We start from the raw sequence: 18,854 nt of genomic DNA on the forward strand, positions 1-18,854 counted from the left end.
GTAAACTGGCCCGGAAGGCTGGCTGGGGGGGAGGTCTGCGGTCTGTGGGCGACCCCGCCTGAATGGCCGGTGGTCCAGCCCTGCCTCACTGCCCTCTGCTCACCGTCACTAGCGCACTGCATGGAAAAATGCGAAGGTTAGGGAAGGTTTCTGGAAAACCAAGAGTTTACTGTTCAGGTGTCATCCCACCAAGCAGCTTCTTAGTAATGAAGCTGAAGCAGAACCGTCTCAGGTCTTGAAGAGGCCCCGGCCACCGCGCCATACGTCCCTAACAACCTCCTGACCCGGCCACCGCTGGCTAGGCGGCACACACGGGGTCACGGAAACGTCTTCCGTTCTCCTTCTGACAGCACACCATCCACTCTGAAGATGACAGGCAGTGTTCCTATCTACACCTGCTCTGAGTAAACATGTTCAATTACATCAGTATCTGCAAGAAACACAACACAAAGTGTATGCCTTTGAGTCATGTGATCTGAACGAAGGAAAAATTTATCTGAAGGGAGATAATGTTTTCAGATAGGAGAATATGCTGAGCGTGAACTACCTTCTGCAGGAGGAGAGCTTGAGAAAACTTCCGCAGGGTGTGCGTCTGGGGGACGGGGGTGGGGTGGGAGGCGGTGGACACGGCACATCCCAGGGCCTGTGGACACACACAGCTGTAAATGACCTCACTTACTCACTTACACCTGCACAAGTACGGCAACCCTGAAGGGAGAGGGAGGCAGGGGGACCAAACCCATAAGAACTGTGGTTCTGGGCCACTGACCTTGCCCTGAGTCCTTCTGCTGGCCCAGGCACGGCATCAAGCACTAGGGATGGGTTCAGAAATCAGATCTCAACTAGTTGGCGAGCCCCAATCTGGAGGAAATGACAAATCATCGCTTCTAATCTTGGGCTTCAGGTCAGTAAAATGCAATGTTAAGAGTTGTTTCCAGGAGTCTAAAGCCTCTAGCATTATGTCCCAGAATAAATCTCTTCCCCAGCCCGATGGAAGCCTGTTCCTCTCCAGGCCATCCCCCATCTCAGGACAGGGTGCTATTCTCCACGCAGCCACGTGAGCCTGACATCAGGAGCCTAATTGATAACAGAAGGAGTGACTGGGTTACAAAGCTTGATACTCAAACTGCTGAGTGAAAGTTGATGAGGCATGGAATACTTCCATCATCTCCAAGTGTCACCCTGTAATTGCTAATCACAAAGAGAAAACCAGTGGATTAAACCAGTGGACGCCATCTTTAACCACGTGATCGACAAACGTCATCTAATGTTGGGACAAACCGTGATGGGGCTGTGATGGAGTACGTGGAGGAGGAGGATGGGACATCACTCCCGTGCTATTCTTGCCACAAATGCAGAACCGCGATCTAACTGGAAGAAATCAAACAAACCCAAGTTCCTTAACTGTCTACCAAATAACTGATCAGTGCCCCCTCAGATGTGCCAAGGCCAAGAAAGATAAGGGAAGACTTTGGAACTGTCACAAGAGGGACAGAGGAGGAGGCCAAAGGGAAAAGGCAAGCGAATCATTGTAAACACTGTGGAGTGGGCGCTGTGCTAAGTAAAAAGGAGGCAAAAAGTCAGCTCTCTAGGGAAAGAGGTCAGAAAAGGCTTCCCAGAGGTGGCACCTGCATCGGGCCTCGGGTGAGTGTTTTACACCAAGGAGGAGGGACAGCAAAGGCAGTGAGGCATTAGGTATTGTACGTCCAAGGAACGACAGGGGCAAGCAGGTTAACAAGGCTGGAGAGAGAAGCACATGGGGAAGGAGGGTGGGGACAAGCCAGCTGCTGGAGGACGTGCACGAGCACGTGCGCACGCGCGCACACACACTGACTTCGCCTCAAGGGAAATGGAGCTGTACATGAGGAATTTTTTAAAAATCTTTTTATTCTGAAATAATTTTAAACTTACAGAAAAGGTTTTAATCATAGAGTTCCCGTATCTCCCCCTCAGGCGGCTGCCACGAAAGTTAGGATCGTAAATAATCTTAGTACAACTATCAACACTAAAAACTAAAGACTGGTATAAAACTGTTAAATAAATTATGGACTTTATTCACATTTCACCAGTTTTTCTCCTAGTGTCTTCTCTCTGTTCTGGAGTCCCATTTAGGGTTCCAAACTTCAGCTCATGATTATGTCTAACTTGTGACAGTCCTTCAAATCTTCACCTTTCAAGGCCTTGACTCTTTGGTGAGTAGTGGTTAATTATTTTGTAAAAGGTCCCTCAGGCTGGGTTTAATTTCTTACACTGATTATGTACTTTCGGCAGGAACCCTACAGAAGTGAGGTCATGCCCTTCTGTGCAGCATTTCACAATGCTGATGTGTATGAGGTCAACCTCAGCCATTTGGCTATAATGACGTCTGCTGGGTTTCTCCACAAAGAACTTAAAATCACTATTTATCCCTTTGTTACTATTAAATCCACTGAAGAAGATAATTTAGAATATACAAATATCCTTTTTTAGAAAGGATTTTATTTATTTATTTGAGAGAGAGCATGAGAGAAATCATAGAGGGGGAGGAAGAGGGAAAAGTAGGCCCCCTGCTGATCGGAGAGCCTGATGCAGGGCTGGATCCCAGGACCCTGAGATCATGACTTAAGCCAAAGGCAGACGCTCAATCAACTGAGCTACCCAGACACCCCCAAATATCCTTTTTCTCCGCCAAGTCTTGCCCACTAATTTCAGTATCCACTGGTGGATCTTGCCTGTAACAATTATTATTATTATCATGCTCAAATGATGATTTTCTATTCTTTTATTCCATCTATACTTATTAATGGAAATTCTTTTGTAAGGAAGAGCTGTCTCAGGACACCTCGGTGGCTGAGTCAGTTAAGTGTCCAGTTCTTGGCTTCAGCTCAGGTCATGATTTCAGGGTCTTGAGATCAAGCCCAGTGTCAGGCTCTGTGCTGGGCATGGAGTTGGCTTATGATTCTCCCTCTCCCTGGGCTTGGGCATGCGTGTTCTCTCTCAAAAAAAATTTTTTTTTATAAAACTGAACAATAAAAGCTATCTCTTTTCCTACTGATCCACCCACTCATTCATTTACTCGTGCCTACACATGTGGATATGTATTCCATTCTATGATTTATGATACAATGTTACTGATAATCATTTCCTTGTTCAAACTGCCAAAGCTTTGGCCACTGAGAGTTCCTTCCTATTGGCTCTCTCGTCTTTTGGGCACCTCCTTACTTTCTGGCACAAATACTCTAGGCTCATGGTGTATTTTTCCTGCTCCAGTACCTGCATCAACCTCATCTCAGAAGCCATTAGTTCTCGGCATTATCTAATTACATTCTAGAAGCATCAGCGCAGCAGCAGCAGCATGGAGGACTGATGGGGACAGAGCATGGAGGCAGACGGAGCAGTTCTGTCACCTTTCAGGACTAGTAACAGCTGGAATGTGAGCAGCAGTGACGGTGAAGAGACAGGTTGCAGATGTGAGAGGCCAAAACCACTGGCTGTGGCATCACGTATTTGGGGGGGGGGGCACATCCCCAAGGTCTCTGAATTTCTCCCAGGGAGTCTGGCAGTATACTGACCACCCACCTGGGGGAGGAGAGCTGGCCTGGGGGTGGGTGGGGCAGAGCAGCCCTGCAGCAGGTGGTCAGGGATATTAGGCCTGGTGCTCAGGAGAGAGGCGGAGGTAGCCGCATCTCTGGAGCAGATGATGTTGTCAGAGAGTGGAGGGGAGGACAGAAGCTTGTGCCACATCATGTATAGGGACAGACAGGGAGGAGAGCCAGAAAAGCTGACTGTAGGGGAAATGGGACAAGCGGGGTCACAGAAGCCTGGAGAGACCAAGTGTCAAGAAAATGACCAAGAGTGATAAATACAGCAGATGGGTTGAGCCGGATAAACACTTCCAAGTTTTCACCAGATTTGGCAATCCTATTTAGCAATTTGGAAAAACAGGTTTAATGGAGTGGTAAGATAGGAGAAGAGGTAAGAAAAAAGAGGTGGTGGGGCGCCTGGGTGGCTCAGCGGGTTAAAGCCTCTGCCTTCGGCTCAGGTCATGATCCCAGGGTCTTGGGATCGAGCCCCATGTTGGGCTCTCTGCTCAGCAGGGAGCCTGCTTCCTCCTCTCTCTCTCTCTCTGCCTGCTTCTCTGCCTACTTGTGATTTCTGACTGTCAAATAATAAATAAAATCTTAAAAAAAGAAAAAAGAAAAAAGAGGTGGTTAGACCATGGACAAGATAAATAGACACTCTAGTTTGAAGGATTACGTGCTTGTGGGGCACCTGGAGGGCTCAGGTGGTTAAGCATCTGACTCTTGATCTTAGCTCAGGTCTCGATCTCAGGGTTTTGAGTTCAAGCCCCACGCTGGGCTCCATGCTTGGCATGGAGCCTACGTAAAATTAATTAATTAACATTGAATTAGATTTTTTAAAAAAAAGTCATGCACTTATTAGCGTTGGACACAGAGATACATCCGCTGGACACCCGCATGTCTGCCACATACCAGGCAGTGGAAGTGGCCCAGGCTTGCCTCTGAGCCGAGGGAAGGAGCCAGAAGGGAAGGGAAAAAATAAAAGATACAGAAGGAAGAAGACAATGCAACAGAACAAGCACCCAGAAGAAGGAGAAGAAGATGGGAGGGTGGGCCGGGGAGAATCAGCCTGGACTGTGGAGCTCCGCTCCACCCAAGGCTGGCCTGCAAAGCATTATTCCATGATTAAGACAGCTTTAAAGGTGATCTTCCGAGTTACAGTCTCTATATGCAACTTCTTTAAAAAATTTAATACTCTAGGGTCAACAATCAACAAACTACAACCTATAGCCTGTTTCTGGAGGGCCTCTGGGCGAGAAATGGTTTTTATATTTTTAAAAGGTCATTAGAACAAAAACAAAGAGGACTAGGTGACAGAGGTCACCTGTGGCCTAAAAAGCCTAAAACACTGGACTCTTGACAGAAAAACTTCACCAAACTCTCCTCTAAATATTTTTATACTAGCAAGCATGCAACATTTAAAAATCTGGTCTAAAAGATAGGCCTAACAGCAATAACTTTGAGAAAACACTTGGAAGAGTGACAAGGCCACGGTGATAGGCCTGAGGGAAAAAACATCAGATACACTGCCAAGGTCTTTCCGTGATAATCCTGTCTTCCTGGACGGTGATCTGGTTTTATTCTCCAAGAAGGAATCTGTTCTAGCTTCAGAAACAGATGTACTGGGCACACAGCCCCCAAAGTAGGCTTTCATGTACCCACAAAAAATTCAAAGAAAAAAAGAAAACACCCCCCCCCCTTTTCCCCCCTAATTTGCTTATTATAGAGTCGCTATTCGGAAGAAAAAAAGAACTGGAAATTAACATGTCAAAGGGAAACGATGAAACGAGTTGCATCATACAGCAAGATGACGTAGTACAACTCGCTATTAAAAAGGATGACTAGGGCGTGAGACTGAGCTGTAAGGAGAGGCAAAGCTGTAGCGCAAGTGACAGGTCTACCTGGGAGACGATGACGACAACGACGACGACAGTTAAGTACACTGTTCAGAACCAGAATAAAGGCTCACATAAATAACTCTCGTGCGATCTTCCGTGATTTTTTGTGTTAAAAAAAAAAAGTTCTTAAAATTTAAACCTGGTTCTTGTAATTTTGCAAGTAAAGCAATCCATAAAATTTACCTCTCAGAAGACAAGGTTTGAAAATGCATGTTAAAATTTTAAGATGAGTTCAAAGGCAGAATCATGATGCAGCAAACTTGTGAAGCAAAAAATTCCTCTAGAATGAAACAAGCCTGAGCCCTCACTCCGGTCACACCCTGACCTTCTGGAAACGCACATAAAGACAGACATTCGTGCCACAACCTGTCAGGACGGCTCCAGATTTTCTGCTCAGGATGCATTTCTAGATGCTATTTAAGAGAGGTGCCCTTGCGTCCTTTGAAGACCCTGTGCGCGCGGTCCTCCCTTTGGTTTGGGGGCACTTCTGACACGGATTCTCTACGGGGAAGCTGGCTCCTCTGCCTCATTTTCGCAGCAGGATACGAAGTACCACAGAACTTCTGCTTGTCTACTTGCCTTCTCTTCCCTCCCTCCCAACGTTAAGAGTTAGAAGGAGGATTTATGCTCCTAAATAATATTCTCGTAAAGGAGAAGTAAGAATTTCTATGAACTTGTTATTGCGTTTGTAGTTATCCTTTCAAAGCAGTTTCAAACCAAAGCATGAAGTGAAGGTTAAGAAACGGGGTTTTGGGTTTGTTTTTTGTTTTGTTTTTGTTTTTTTTTTTTCCTCCTCTCTGAAGAAGGAGATAGTGGGGGTAGAGAAAACCAGAAACAAAACACAGCCTCCAACACGGCCCTTCAGCTCCCTTTCATAAAGGGTGGGCTGAGCCCCTCTCCAGCAGCTTCAAGCCGCCTTCTTGCTTCTGGCGCCTCCATAATTTACAACCTACTGTTACAAACTTCTCCAAACTACTTGAAGCTCAAAGTGCCTTCCAAAATGTTGTCAAGGGAATGAATGCTTCTCAATGAATTCTTTAGTCATGTCGTAACAAAAGCGCTCTCACTGGAGCTGCTCCTACTGAATAAAGAATTTGGTCCCTTCTTCTCCAGGTTTCTTGGCACCAAAAATGGCTGGTTGGGTTGACTGTGCATCTAAAATGGGGCAAATTAAAGACTCTCTGGTAGTAACCTCTGTCACAGGACGGCTGATTCTGTCTCTCTACCCCATTCCCAGCACAGTCACTCAGCAAAATGTTACAGGAAAAAGTGTCACCGTGTCTGGGAGCAACGGGGCCAGCATTCTGGACTCTGCCCTTCCACGTCCTCGTCAGGACTTACAGACAGCAGCCGACTCAGCGCTCTTGCGGACTGGTTTCTGGTAGTGAGCTTAGGGCCTCTGGCCCTGGAGATAAAGACGAGAGCTCTGAAAGCACCCGGCGCACCCAGGGCACCTGTCTATTCTAATTCTCCCCCGCGGAAAGAAAGACAGGCAGCGCGGAAGGCACACGCGATACGCTAAAGGAGTCTGTAGGAGGAAGCGACTGTTTGGCCGAACTGGGAAAATGTGAGGAAGGGATATCGGAACCGGGATATTCAGAAGGAGGAGCACAAATGTGATCTGTCACAAAAGAGGAGGTGAAGACGGCACAGACAAGAAATGCCGCAAAAATAAACATTCATATTCGCAGATCTGTGAAGCACTCGTAGAATTTTCAAGAACCAGAAGAGTATAATGAAGATGTTTATTCAGCAATGTTATCCCCAATTCAACACAAAAACAGAATGTTATGCTTCCCACTTTCTTTAGGCAGCCAGGCTCGAAACCTGCTACCTCCTCCTCCTTAGTCCCCACATTCAGAGAACGGCGGCTGCTTTCTTTCCTAAGCCTGGATACTGGCCTCTACCCGGTGCCCAGGATGCTGCCACGGCGAGCTGTCCCCGTCAGCCAGCAACTCCAAGTCCCCCCCAGCCCTGTGGATATACAACAACCAAGTCACCTTCCTAAAGTGGAGCTCCAGTCATAGTACTAGTGCTTAATGAGTGCATGAAATCTAAACTTGTTAGCTGGCACTCAAGAAGCCAGCTCTCACCTGCCTGTCCATCCACACTTGCCACCATCCCTACCCGAGCCTCCAGTCCAGTCCCATCAGTCTACTGACTGCCTGAGCACACACCTCCTGATGCAGTGCTTAACCTCTCTCCTGCCCCACTCACCTGCTAGCCCTTCTCTTCAAGGCTTTGTCCAAAAGCTTTGTTTTCCTGCACAAAACCTTACATGACAACCCAAATACTCTTCCTCTGCACAATTCCTAGAGCCACAAGCATCTATCTATACAACTAAAATACCATCCCATACTTTGGGACTTGTCTTTGCACAAGTAAGCTGTGAACTTTGAGAACAGATTCTGTGCTCTACAGAATCTTTTAAAGCTATTCCCAATTTAATACTCACAGTAAGTGATAAGCACAACCTGGCCTCTCTTGAGGCGTCTTCTCACCAAAAGTCCTATCACCACTACCCCTAACCCAGGCAGTTTACTCTGACTCTGACTAACCCTAGTCCAGGGCCTCCTTATCTCCTGTCTCAACAACGGCAGCACCCTCCTAAGTAAGAGTACATCTCCTCCTTCTTATAAGCCTCAATGTCTACCCATAACCTTTAAAACGGGACCTCAACCCTTTCATGGACTAAACTATGTTGGGAGATTATATTGGGTCCTGTCCCCACACCCCAGCACCTCCCCAGTCGGCTCCCAATACACATCCAGCAACTCAGGGAAATGCTACAGTGAAAGTTTCAACCTACCGGAGGGCAGTGTGAGTGCCAACCCAGGACAACAGGGCTCTGCCCACTCCTCTAATCTCGTTTCATGCCTTCCTACCCGCTGCTCACCATCTTGTCATGCTGGTGTTCTTCTGCCCCCACCCCCTGCTCCAATCCGGTGTGCCCGTCTGTTCTGGCCTCTGGACCGCAGCACTTGGTTTCCCGTGCCCCCTGTGCTACGCACCCCCCAACCCCCCCACTCCTGCTCAGGTCAAATCCTCCTCCTCCACCTACAGACCCTCAGAGGGGTGCTCCTTCCACCCGGACCAGCAGCAACCATGTCCATCCCTTACATCTCTCTGTGGCAGACGTCTTTACTGTCCGCCCCCTCAGATGGACTCAATGGGGGCTGGAGCCCCGGGCGCCCAGGGTACAGCTGTGCTGCACAAAAATGCTCAAGAAAAGTTTAGTGAATAAATGAGCCTATTAGGGAACCTTGACCAAGGATCCATGTTCTCTACTTAAAGACAGTTGTTTCTGTTAAGGTGATTAACTGAGGTCACTAATGTAGTACTGAATAATCAGACGAGACCTTTAAATACACTTTTAGAGCACTTTCAGAATGATCTACTCCAAAAATGAAGTCAGTCCGTTCTTTCCCCATTCTTGAAATGGACAGTACCACACAACATCAGGATATATTTAATCAGTATTGAAAAATTCAGCAAATGTCAAAAATACGTTGCCAAGTCCTTGGTCCTATGTTTATTTCCTTTACTAGCCCCATAGAGGTAGAACAAGTAACTCGAGGGACTAGGTCTCCATGTACTCAGTCTCCGTTCCGACGCTGTGTGTGGGAGACACACTCAAACAGCAGCCGCACACAAAAAAAACCAAGCCTCAGAAAGTGCGATACCCTGTCAACCAGTGAAATGCAAGCTCCTTGTCTGTCACCTGTCACCGGAGTCTCTGCAGCACCTAGCTGTCACTGAGTATCTTCTGGTGTATTTGATGAACAGAGAGCTAAATCCACAATCAAGTCCCTAGACCGTTAACACAAATGACGTTAGGTCCCTTTACGGCCAAGTCTAGTTGTGATGAAGTTAACACAATACATTTCATACTTCAAGACAATGCTAACTTTTTTTCTTTTTACGTGGATTTTCTTTTTTTTTTTTTTTTTTTAAGATTTTTAAAAAATTTATTCATTGGTGGGGGGCCTGGGTGGCTCAGTGGGTTAAGCCTCTGCCTTCCGCTCGGTCATGATCCCAGGGTCCTGGAATTGAGCCCCGCATCAGGCTCTCTGCTCAGCAGGGAGCCTGCTTCCTCCTCTCTCTCTGCCTGCCTCTCTGCCTACTTGTGACTCTCTCTTTCTCTGTCAAATAAATAAATAAATAAAATCTTTAAAAAAAATTTTATTCATTTGGGAGAGCTACAGACGCAGAGGCAGAGGCAGAGGGAGCAGCAGACTCCCTGCTGAGCGGGAGCCTGATCCCAGGCTTGATCCCAACATAGAGATCATGACCTGAGCCGAAGGCAGACACTTAACCGACCGAGCCACCCAGATGCCCCTCTTTTCTTTTTATTTGACTAGAACTGACACCCCATGTTACCTTAGTTTCAGGTGGACAGCACAGTAACTTACCAAGTGTATACACTATACTGTGCTTTCCACAAGCGTGACCACCATCTGTCCCCATACAGTGCTATGACAGTACCACTGACTATATTCCTTATGCTGTGCCTTGTATTCCCATGACTTACTCATTCCATGACTGGAAGCCTGTATCTCTCTCTCTTTTTAACCCATTTTGCCCAACATCCCCCCACCCCCCCCAGGGGGTCCATCAGTTTGTCCTCTGTAATTTTAGGTCTGATTTTTTGCTTTTTGTTGTTTACTAATTTGTTGCTTTTATTTTTTTAGATTTTACTTATGCATGAAATCATACGGTATTTGTCTTTGTCAGTCTGACTTATTTCATTTAGCATAAAACCCTCTCAGTCCATCCGTGCTACCTCGAATGGCAGGATCTCATCCCTTCTATGGCTGTGTAATATTCCATCGCGCGCGTGTGTGTGTATACACATATGTATATTCTATTGTGTGTATACGTATGTGTGTGTATACACACACACACACATACACACACACACCTTCCTTATCCATTCATCTATTGATGGACACTTAGGTTGCTTGCTTATGTATCTATTCTTAATTTTTTTAAGGAACCTCTATATTGTTTTCTGCAGTGACTGTACCAACTTATGTTCCCGGCAATGGTGTATGAGGGTTCCTTCTGTACATCTTTGCCAACACTTGCAATTTCCTGTCTTTTTTATTTTAGCCCTTCTAACAGGTATACAGCGATAGCTCATTGCGGCTTTGATGTGCATTTTCCTGATGACGAGTGATATCTGATGTTGTGTTGGCCATCTGTGTCTTCTTTGGGACAAAGGACAAAAACCTTAACAAGATTTTATTTTCCTTAAGTATTCTATTTTTCTAATATCTCTGAAAAGAGGGAAAATATTATAATTTATTCCCACAGAGGAATGGAATCAGCAAGCATTAGACCATCGTTTTACAGCTAAGTTACTTTTTGGCAGTCAATACCAAGAAAGAAGACTTCACTCTCTGCTCTTCTGGGCACAGGGGTCAAGAGCTCCCGCTGAGCACTGGAGGGCATTTAGACAGACATGTGACTTTACACGCCCAAGAACTACAGATGTCACCTTTACCTCAGCCTTTGATCCCTTCCTTCTTTGGACTCAGCCTGTCTCAGGGGATGGAGAACCCAGGGGAAGCACTTGAATTCAAGGTTGCAACCACGGTCTGCCAGTTGTCACACCCCACACCTCCGCGTCTCCACCCTTAACCTAGAATTCTAACTTACAAATTATTCACTTATATTACAGCTTCAGTACACAAAATGATAGACTTGTCTCCTGCCGAAGGATCATATAGCTCCCTGAAGGACTAACCTCACAGTACTCATAAGCCAAACGACTCCTTATTTGTCCTAATTATGTTTTCTTTATGGATTATAAATAGATTTTAACCCTCACTTTGATATCATGAGACAAACTGATTAACAGTTTAAACAATGGATACAGTGGCTTTGTAATCTGTACGCTTAGGCTATATTATCCAAATCTACATCCTAAGAACCAGAGTTTGTGGAAATCGCTTTGCTTGACTCTCTAAATTGCACAAGAGAAATTACTTTAAAAACACTGAAGAGGACTTACCAGGGAAAATACAAACTGTGATAAGAGGCAGAAGTCAAAGCCCATAGGTTGAAGAATGAGAACTTAATCAGTGTTCACGGAGATGTATTACATCTATCACATACACTATTAATCAAAATAGCAATCCTCGGGAAAGTTCTACAGTAAGTCTAAACACTCAATGTTTCCCTTTATGTCAGATCCACTAGTCTAACAAGAATTTCATTGATTTGTTTGACCATTTGAAACCTTCCAAAAACCTCTCCAGAATTAGAACATTCACTGCTACTAGCAGGCAACCACCATCTCAGATAAATAAAAACCTTTAAGCTGAAATGAGCAATCTGTGTTGGACTTAGAGCTCCAATTTGCAAGTGCTTAGTTTTCCTTAGAAGCCAGAGAAAATGCTGCATTGGTCCTTCTGAAACAGAACATACTTTAATATCAGTTCTGAAAACCTCACATAAGAAAAGGGTTTCATCAAACACGACTGCAAACACCAGAAAGGAGGGGAAGGTGAAAGAGAAGGAGAAGGGGAGAAGGAGGAAGGCGAGAAAGAGAAAAAAAAAATGTTTTTGCACTGATGACTGTAAGCCTCAGGACAGACTGCATCTTGTGAAGTCGTTCGGGATGCCTTACAGTGGCTGGATGAAAACAAGGCCCAGACCCATTAAAGATATTCAGGCCCGACGTACATCCCCAGCACCATGAAGGAACAGCAAGAAGCAGACGTCATCACTTGAATGTAAGGATGCTCACGACTCAGCAAGAGTCTCAGAACTGGGAGCTTCTAGCTGAACCCTTAGGCACTAAGGAACTTAACGGGTTACAGTCACCATTCAAAATCCCGTGGCAGGAGTAGCCGCACATAGGGGACCAAAAACCCAAAGCACCAGTGAAAGAAAAGGGACTTGGATACCAACAGCATGCTCTGCACACAGCAGACAAAACTAATGGATATTAGTACTGATCAAGTACAGGACAGGTTTCAGGTGCCCAAAGAAAGGATGTTGACAATTTCCATGCTGCTCTGAAACTTGGACTTCCTACAGAGATCATATTAGTCTACTTAAGTAGTTCATCAGCATCAACTATGAGTCAAAGTTTAGATTTAAATGGCAAAACAGGCTCATCGATAATTAGGCCTTGGAATACACCCAGAGTAACAGCAGAGAGTCAATGTTTGTCACAAAATAGCTCTACAGGGCTGGATTCAGAGAATAGAATACCCAACCAAATCATGTGTGAAAGGGCAGAGGAAATGCCTTAATGTCAATGTACAACAAAACTTTAAATGATACAGTAAAGCTGTAAGAACAGAAACAGACCCCTCTCCACAACATACACACACAAAACAAAACAAAAATAGCATGGGGCCAAACAATTCAGACTTAAAGGGGATTTGCCTTCATGTGGCCCGGCCAACCTCACTTTGTGGATGAGGAAACCAAGCCCTGGAAAAGGAATCCAAGATGACCTGGATTGGATTCTGGGCCCAGTGTCTCTACTCCACCCTCTCAAGACCAGCTTTTCCTGAAAAAAACAAGGGGGAAAAACTGCCATTCTTACCGTTGGCTGACTCAAGGGATCTAAAAATCTTGAGAATCTTTCTTCCCTTTACTCACCATGACGAAAAGCTAAACAATTAACGCTCCAACAGTTCCCCAGGAAAAAACGAAATTCTCAAAAGTGAATAGAGGCTTTTCTGGGCCCACGATGGTGGAGGTGGCAGCAGGTGTGTCCTCGACATGCAGAAGAACACGGGCAAGTTCGTGCACCCGTACGTGCTGTGGAAATACTCCTCTAGCAACTGCATCATTGGCACCAAGGACCACGCATCCATCCAGCTGAACGTGGCTGAGGCTGACAAGGGGACAACAGGCTCAATGGCTAGTTTAAAACCTATGCTACCTGTGAGGCCATTTGCAGGATGGGTGCGTCAGGGGACTCTATCCTCTGACTGGTCAAGGTCAATGGCATCATTTCAAAGAACTTCTGACTGGAGAGGATCACGGATATGGAGTATTTGCCATAAATAAATAGCATCTCTCCCCCGCCCCCAAAAGTGACAAGATAGGAACATGCACGTGTTCTTGCAGAATCATACAGTTCCTTTTCACATACATAACTCCCAAAGAACCACAGCTCATAAGAGTCTGAACTCTATATCAGATCAATGGAATTGTGCCAGAATCAGAAGAGCCTCAGACATGAAGCAAAGCAAACTTTGCAATATTCAAGAGAAAGGGAAATTTCCTATAAGCCTCAGGGAACCTTTCCCAGAAGGTCTCAGGGTTGCTGAGAAAGGAAAGATTCTGTGGGTCATTATACCAACGAATTCAATTTTGTCATCCTTAAAGGTCATCAGCTACATTTAGATTTAGTTTTCCCAACAAACTAAAAGAAAAAACATCATTCAGGGATCAGAATGGGAAACAGCCGGAAAGAGGGCCTACTGGGAAAGCAGCATCCCACTTACTGAGCTTAACGATGGACTGTGGAAGGTCCTGCCCTCCTTCCAGTAGCATCTGTATCCTAAAGCTGCATGACATATACTCTACACAACCTTTTTTCAGGTTATCATTAGGATTCTACTGCTAAAGCTGAGTTTTCTGGTTTGTTCCTTTTATACTGAAAGTCCTCCTAGTGTCGGATAGCCGAGAGTAGCAGGAGGAAAAATAAATGCTAAACCAAAGACAAAGCACAGGAAATGATTAAACCAATAAGTTAGGTTAAAAGACATTTCCCTATTAAGTAGAAAGTATGCCAAATGAGTTGCTTTAATTCCTACTCTGACAAAGCTGAATTGGTTCCCTTTTTTGAGCATTCAGAAGCAATATATAACATTGTTTCTAAACCATACAACTTTACATTGCTTAGGCTGGTTAAACTGGCCAACTAAAGATAATAAACAAAACTTTAATTTTTACAAAATATCAGAGACTACTAAACTTTTGAACACCCAATCCACATGTTAATAACATCACAGACCTTAACGCTTAAGCTTCAAAAGGGAAAGAAACATCAAGTGCTAGAACATGCAAATTCATTTTGTTTCAGCAAAACTCTTTGCAGTTCTTTTCAAACAAAACAGATACATTATAAAAGCATGAAATCACAGCTACAAAATAACTAAAAAGTTTATTTCTAAGTAGTATTTATATTAGTCAAATTACTTTGAAGCAGACTTGAGCTTCATCATTTTAAAGGACAACCAAAAACATTCCACCACTCCAACAGTCAAATAAACTTAGTCACTGACAAAAGTACATGGACTGATTCCTGTTGATCTATAAAATGTCAAAAATATCTGCCCTACCTAGTAAGTAAGATGGAAGTGAAATCAAAATGAGACAGTATGTACAAGTATTTGGTAAACATTTAAATTATATTGTGAATCGATAAGTAGTAGAGCTTACACGAAGAATACTCAGGTACGAGTTAATGTCCTAACGTGGTATGGTTAGAGTAGGAGATGAGGTATCATTAACTTGGAGTCTAATCTTAGTTCAACCACTAGGTACTAGTAACTTCATTATAATACAAATCACTAAGGCCCACCAAGCCCCATTTCCTCATTTGAAAAGTAACAGAACTAGACCAGAAAAGATCTGAAGTCCCTTTTAGCTTGGCTACTTTGATTAGTAGTATTTCACACCTAAATTACTGCTACTGTAAGTAAGTAACATTTGACATTACTACATATTCTCATTATTTGCCACCACGTCCCAAGGGGATACCACATCTTTCCGAACACAGAAGATATAGCAGTGATGACCACTACCTCTGTAGACTTGTGGGTCAACTTGGAGGAGTTCAAAGCACTATTTCATGTTCCTCTACAGGTCAAAGATTAAATGAGACGAAGACACATTTTATCCCTCATTTATCAGACTAGTGAGCCGAAGTCAAGAATAAGTCATTCGCCAAGAGATCACAGCTATACGAGTAAAAGGTAGAAGGAGAAAGCAGGCCTAGTGCTCTTCTCAATGAGGGGTAACTGAGCATCTGAAATGAAATATAACAGAGCCAATCATCTCAGGTCCAACCTGCTGGGGAAGAAAGGCAGGCCATCACTCATCCAACACATCTGCTGAACCCCTAGGCCCTGTTCTTTCAGACTGCTAGGGATACAGTAATGGACAAAAGAAAACTCCCTGGCCTCACAGAGCTTACACGGTGGCTGGGGAAGATGGATAAAGTAAATTAGTGAAACAGAGGGTATATTATAGTGGTAAGCGGGATGGAGAAAATTGAAGCATGGGAAGGGGATAGAGAGCATGTGTTTGGTGATTTGTAATTTTCTTTTAAGTCTGCTGGATGCTACTTACAACAATAATTCATCTCTAGTAGTTGTGCTAACTACCTCCCCAAGCAGGGAATACTTTGTATACAGGGAAGACTGTGACCTGCCGATTCCATTTTGATACTGACTGTTCAAACCTCCCAGCGGCCAGGTAGGAGCTGTCTATCAGACTGGCAATCCAAATTCCATTCTAACAAAGACTCCCTGCACCCCACCTTTAAATCCACAAAGAGTGCAAGCAGATTTACAGAACGCAGCCAGAAGTTACAAGAGCACCTGAACTGCTTCTGAGTTGGCAGAGGTATCTCCTAATGCAAAGGTTAAAATGGAGTTTGGGTGCCGAGTGGTGCCGGGACAAAGCCCTAAGAATACATGCCCATCATTTTGCTTTTTCTGACCTGTCAATTCTAGTGACATTCTCTACTATTAGTCTATGTTTAACCTGCTTACTGGACAGTTTCTCCAGCTTTTAGTATTTTTTTTTTTCTTTTGCTAAAAGAGCCACCCAGTTTGCAGAAAGTTGCTATAAGAAAATAGAGCTCCTCACAAGATCGGACACACTTGATTAAGCACTATGTTATCAACCTTAGTTAACCTGGTTAGTTGACTTAGCATATCAGCTTAAGCTTTGTTTTACCTAAGTTTTAAAATGCCCTCTGAGTCTCTGAAATCTCATGATCCTGGCTTGTAACCGCATCCTGAGAATTACAGTAAGTGCTCTAAAATTAGCTACAGCTTACTTTAACGTGTGCCTATAACGCACAGCCCAGCTTTTACACGGAGCTCCCACCGGGCGTGGAAAAAGACGCGTCTGACAGGAACTTCGGCCTCGGGGGTCGGATGGCGGACCCCGGGGAGAAGGTCCCACGGGCTCTTCCCTCTGCCCGCAGCGGGCGAGGAAGTGTTTGTTCGGCTTCTCCGCGGGAGGGGCGCGCCCGGCTCCGTTCGCCGCGCCGGCCCGGCCCACTGCGCGATTTGGAGGCGAGCTGCCGGCAAACTTCAGCCCGGCTCCGCGGGCCGGGCCCGGGCGAGGCTCCGCCCTGCTCGCGGGTGCGGGTCCGCGGCCGGGCCAGGACGGCGTCCCGGGGCCTCGGCGGCTCGGAGGCCCGTGCGAACGCCGGGCGGTGGGCACCGGAGCAGGGAGGACTGGAGAGCTGCGGCCCAGGCTCCGGGGGTCGACCCCAGGGGGCCAGGGGTCCGCAGGGGACACGGGTCTGGCCCGAGGGTGACCGAAGCTAAGGGGCCGTTCCGGGGGTCCGGCAGGGCGTCCGCCCGAGGGACCCCGCGCCGAGCGGTGAGCGGGGAGGAGCGGGGCGGCTGGGGGAGTGGGGACCAGGGGCTCCGGGGACACGCCCGGCCCGGCCCGGCCCACCCCCGGGCTCCGGGCAGCGCGGCCCCGCCCGGCCCGCCGCGGCCCCCTCCTCACCTGATGTACGGGCTGGCCGCCGCCAGGATGTTCTTCTGCACGGGGATCTCCTCCCCGTCGAGGACCAGGTGCGCGTCGCAAAAGCGGGACTCCTCGCGGAAAGAGCTGAGCGCTCGCAGGAGACGCGCGGCATGCTGAGGGTCGGACACAGCGCTGCCTTCGGCCATCTCGGCGCCGCCTCGTCAGCCGTCTGGTCCAGCTGCCTCAGCCGCCCCGCCAGACCCTTGGAGCTGCCCGGCGCGCGCCCTGTGTGCACAGCCCGCGCGCGCGCGCGCCCGTCCGGCCCGACACTCTGCGCTCGGAGAAGCGGCGGGAGCCCCCGAAACGCGCCTGCGCCATCGGCGGCGCAAGGGGCTGGCGCCTTTAAGGAGCCGCGGCGTTGCGTCATTTCTCTGCGACGCCCCCGGGCCCTCGGTCCCTCCCTCTCTCCAACGGTTGCCGGAGGCGGCCAATTAGAAGCCTAGTTCCTCTGCGGGATCCGCTGGTCGCCATTCCCGCGCAGCCAGGGGCGGTCCGCCGCCGGGAGCCGTCGCTGCCGCGGTGGAAGGTGTGCAGGCCCCCGGGACTCTTCTGGCTCAGACGGGGCCTCTGGCGCCGCGAGTCTGAATCCGAGACTTGCGTCCTCCACTGAGTAGCCGTGTGGCCGTGGGTAAGGTGCCCATCTTCCATGTCTCCGTCTGCGCAATGAAGGTGACGACTTTGTGTTTTTGCGGACTCGTGGGAGCTCACGCTTGTAACAAGGGCGCGGCGGGTGTAGCTTTTCCTATTCCTGAGAGAAGAGGCGCTTCCCGGGTGAGAGCACAGAGACCCGAGAAAGCAGGCCCGCAGAATGAGCGTCGGTTTGCCGGCTACGGAGGAGATGGGGCGGATGAAGCTGCAGCGCTGACAGGCCTTGTATTTCGCGGAGCCCCCTGGTCGGTGGGAAGGAGGTTGGTCTTGATCCCGCAGGGGTCAGGAACTGTGAGAGGGTTTTGAACAGCCGCGTGATCCCCCAGCTGCGTGCGGAACGAGGAGGGTCGTGCTAAAGGCAGAAAGATGCTTAAGGATTGCCGTACTTGAAGGAAGGGGCCCGGGACCTAAATCGGAGGATGGTGGTGGATGTGGTTAATCATGGGCGGCTGTGAAGGAACAGACAGAATTGTGAGGGAGAGGGAGTCCCGGACGGTGTTCTGGTCGGGTGACCGCGTGGCTGTTGCTACCTTTCAGGCAGACAGGAAATGCCAAAGGGCTGGAGGGTGTGTGTAGAGAACCAGATGCTCAGGTGCGTCTAGGTTCCCAACCCAGTGAAGATCGAACTTGTGACCGGAAGCAGCTTTGGGTCGGCTCCGTCAGGGCAAGCCCCTTGGGTCTTAGGTTTCCCTGGAGGTTAAGGGCACATGGGAGTGTGGAGTGTAGCCACCACTTTGTTCAAACACTAGGTGTGTTCAAACACTGGGTGGTACAAATGAACTAATGTTCATTTGCACCACCCTCAATAAGCTTCTAAATTCAATTAATTCAATAAGCTTCTAAAGAATTAGCATTTTTTCTGAAGAATTAGTGATTGGGACCGAGGACCTGAAGAATGGTCAGCATTTCAGATAAGGCAGGAGGGGATTTTCACTGGATCAGTTCCATCTTCTTCAACCAACTGCAAGGGTCCAATACAGCCTTGAGTCTCCACCCTGAA

At 47.1% G+C, this 18,854-nt stretch overlaps 1 protein-coding gene across 1 annotated transcript in view; it reads right to left on the reverse strand.

The window, feature by feature from the left end:
- Nucleotides 1-17,524, reverse strand: part of GAN (gigaxonin) — a 49,750-nt gene extending 32,226 nt beyond the window's left edge. Inside the window, exon 1 of the mRNA XM_080827657.1 lies at nt 17,186-17,524. Within this exon, the coding sequence (XP_080683783.1) occupies nt 17,186-17,352 (167 nt within the window). The 5' untranslated portion in view covers nt 17,353-17,524. The remainder of the gene's footprint in view (nt 1-17,185) is intronic.
- Between the last annotated feature and the right edge of the window lie 1,330 nt (nt 17,525-18,854).

The sequence above is a fragment of the Martes martes genome (assembly GCF_963455335.1).
Source record: "Martes martes genome assembly, chromosome: 17".
Taxonomy (NCBI): Eukaryota; Metazoa; Chordata; class Mammalia; order Carnivora; family Mustelidae; genus Martes; species Martes martes.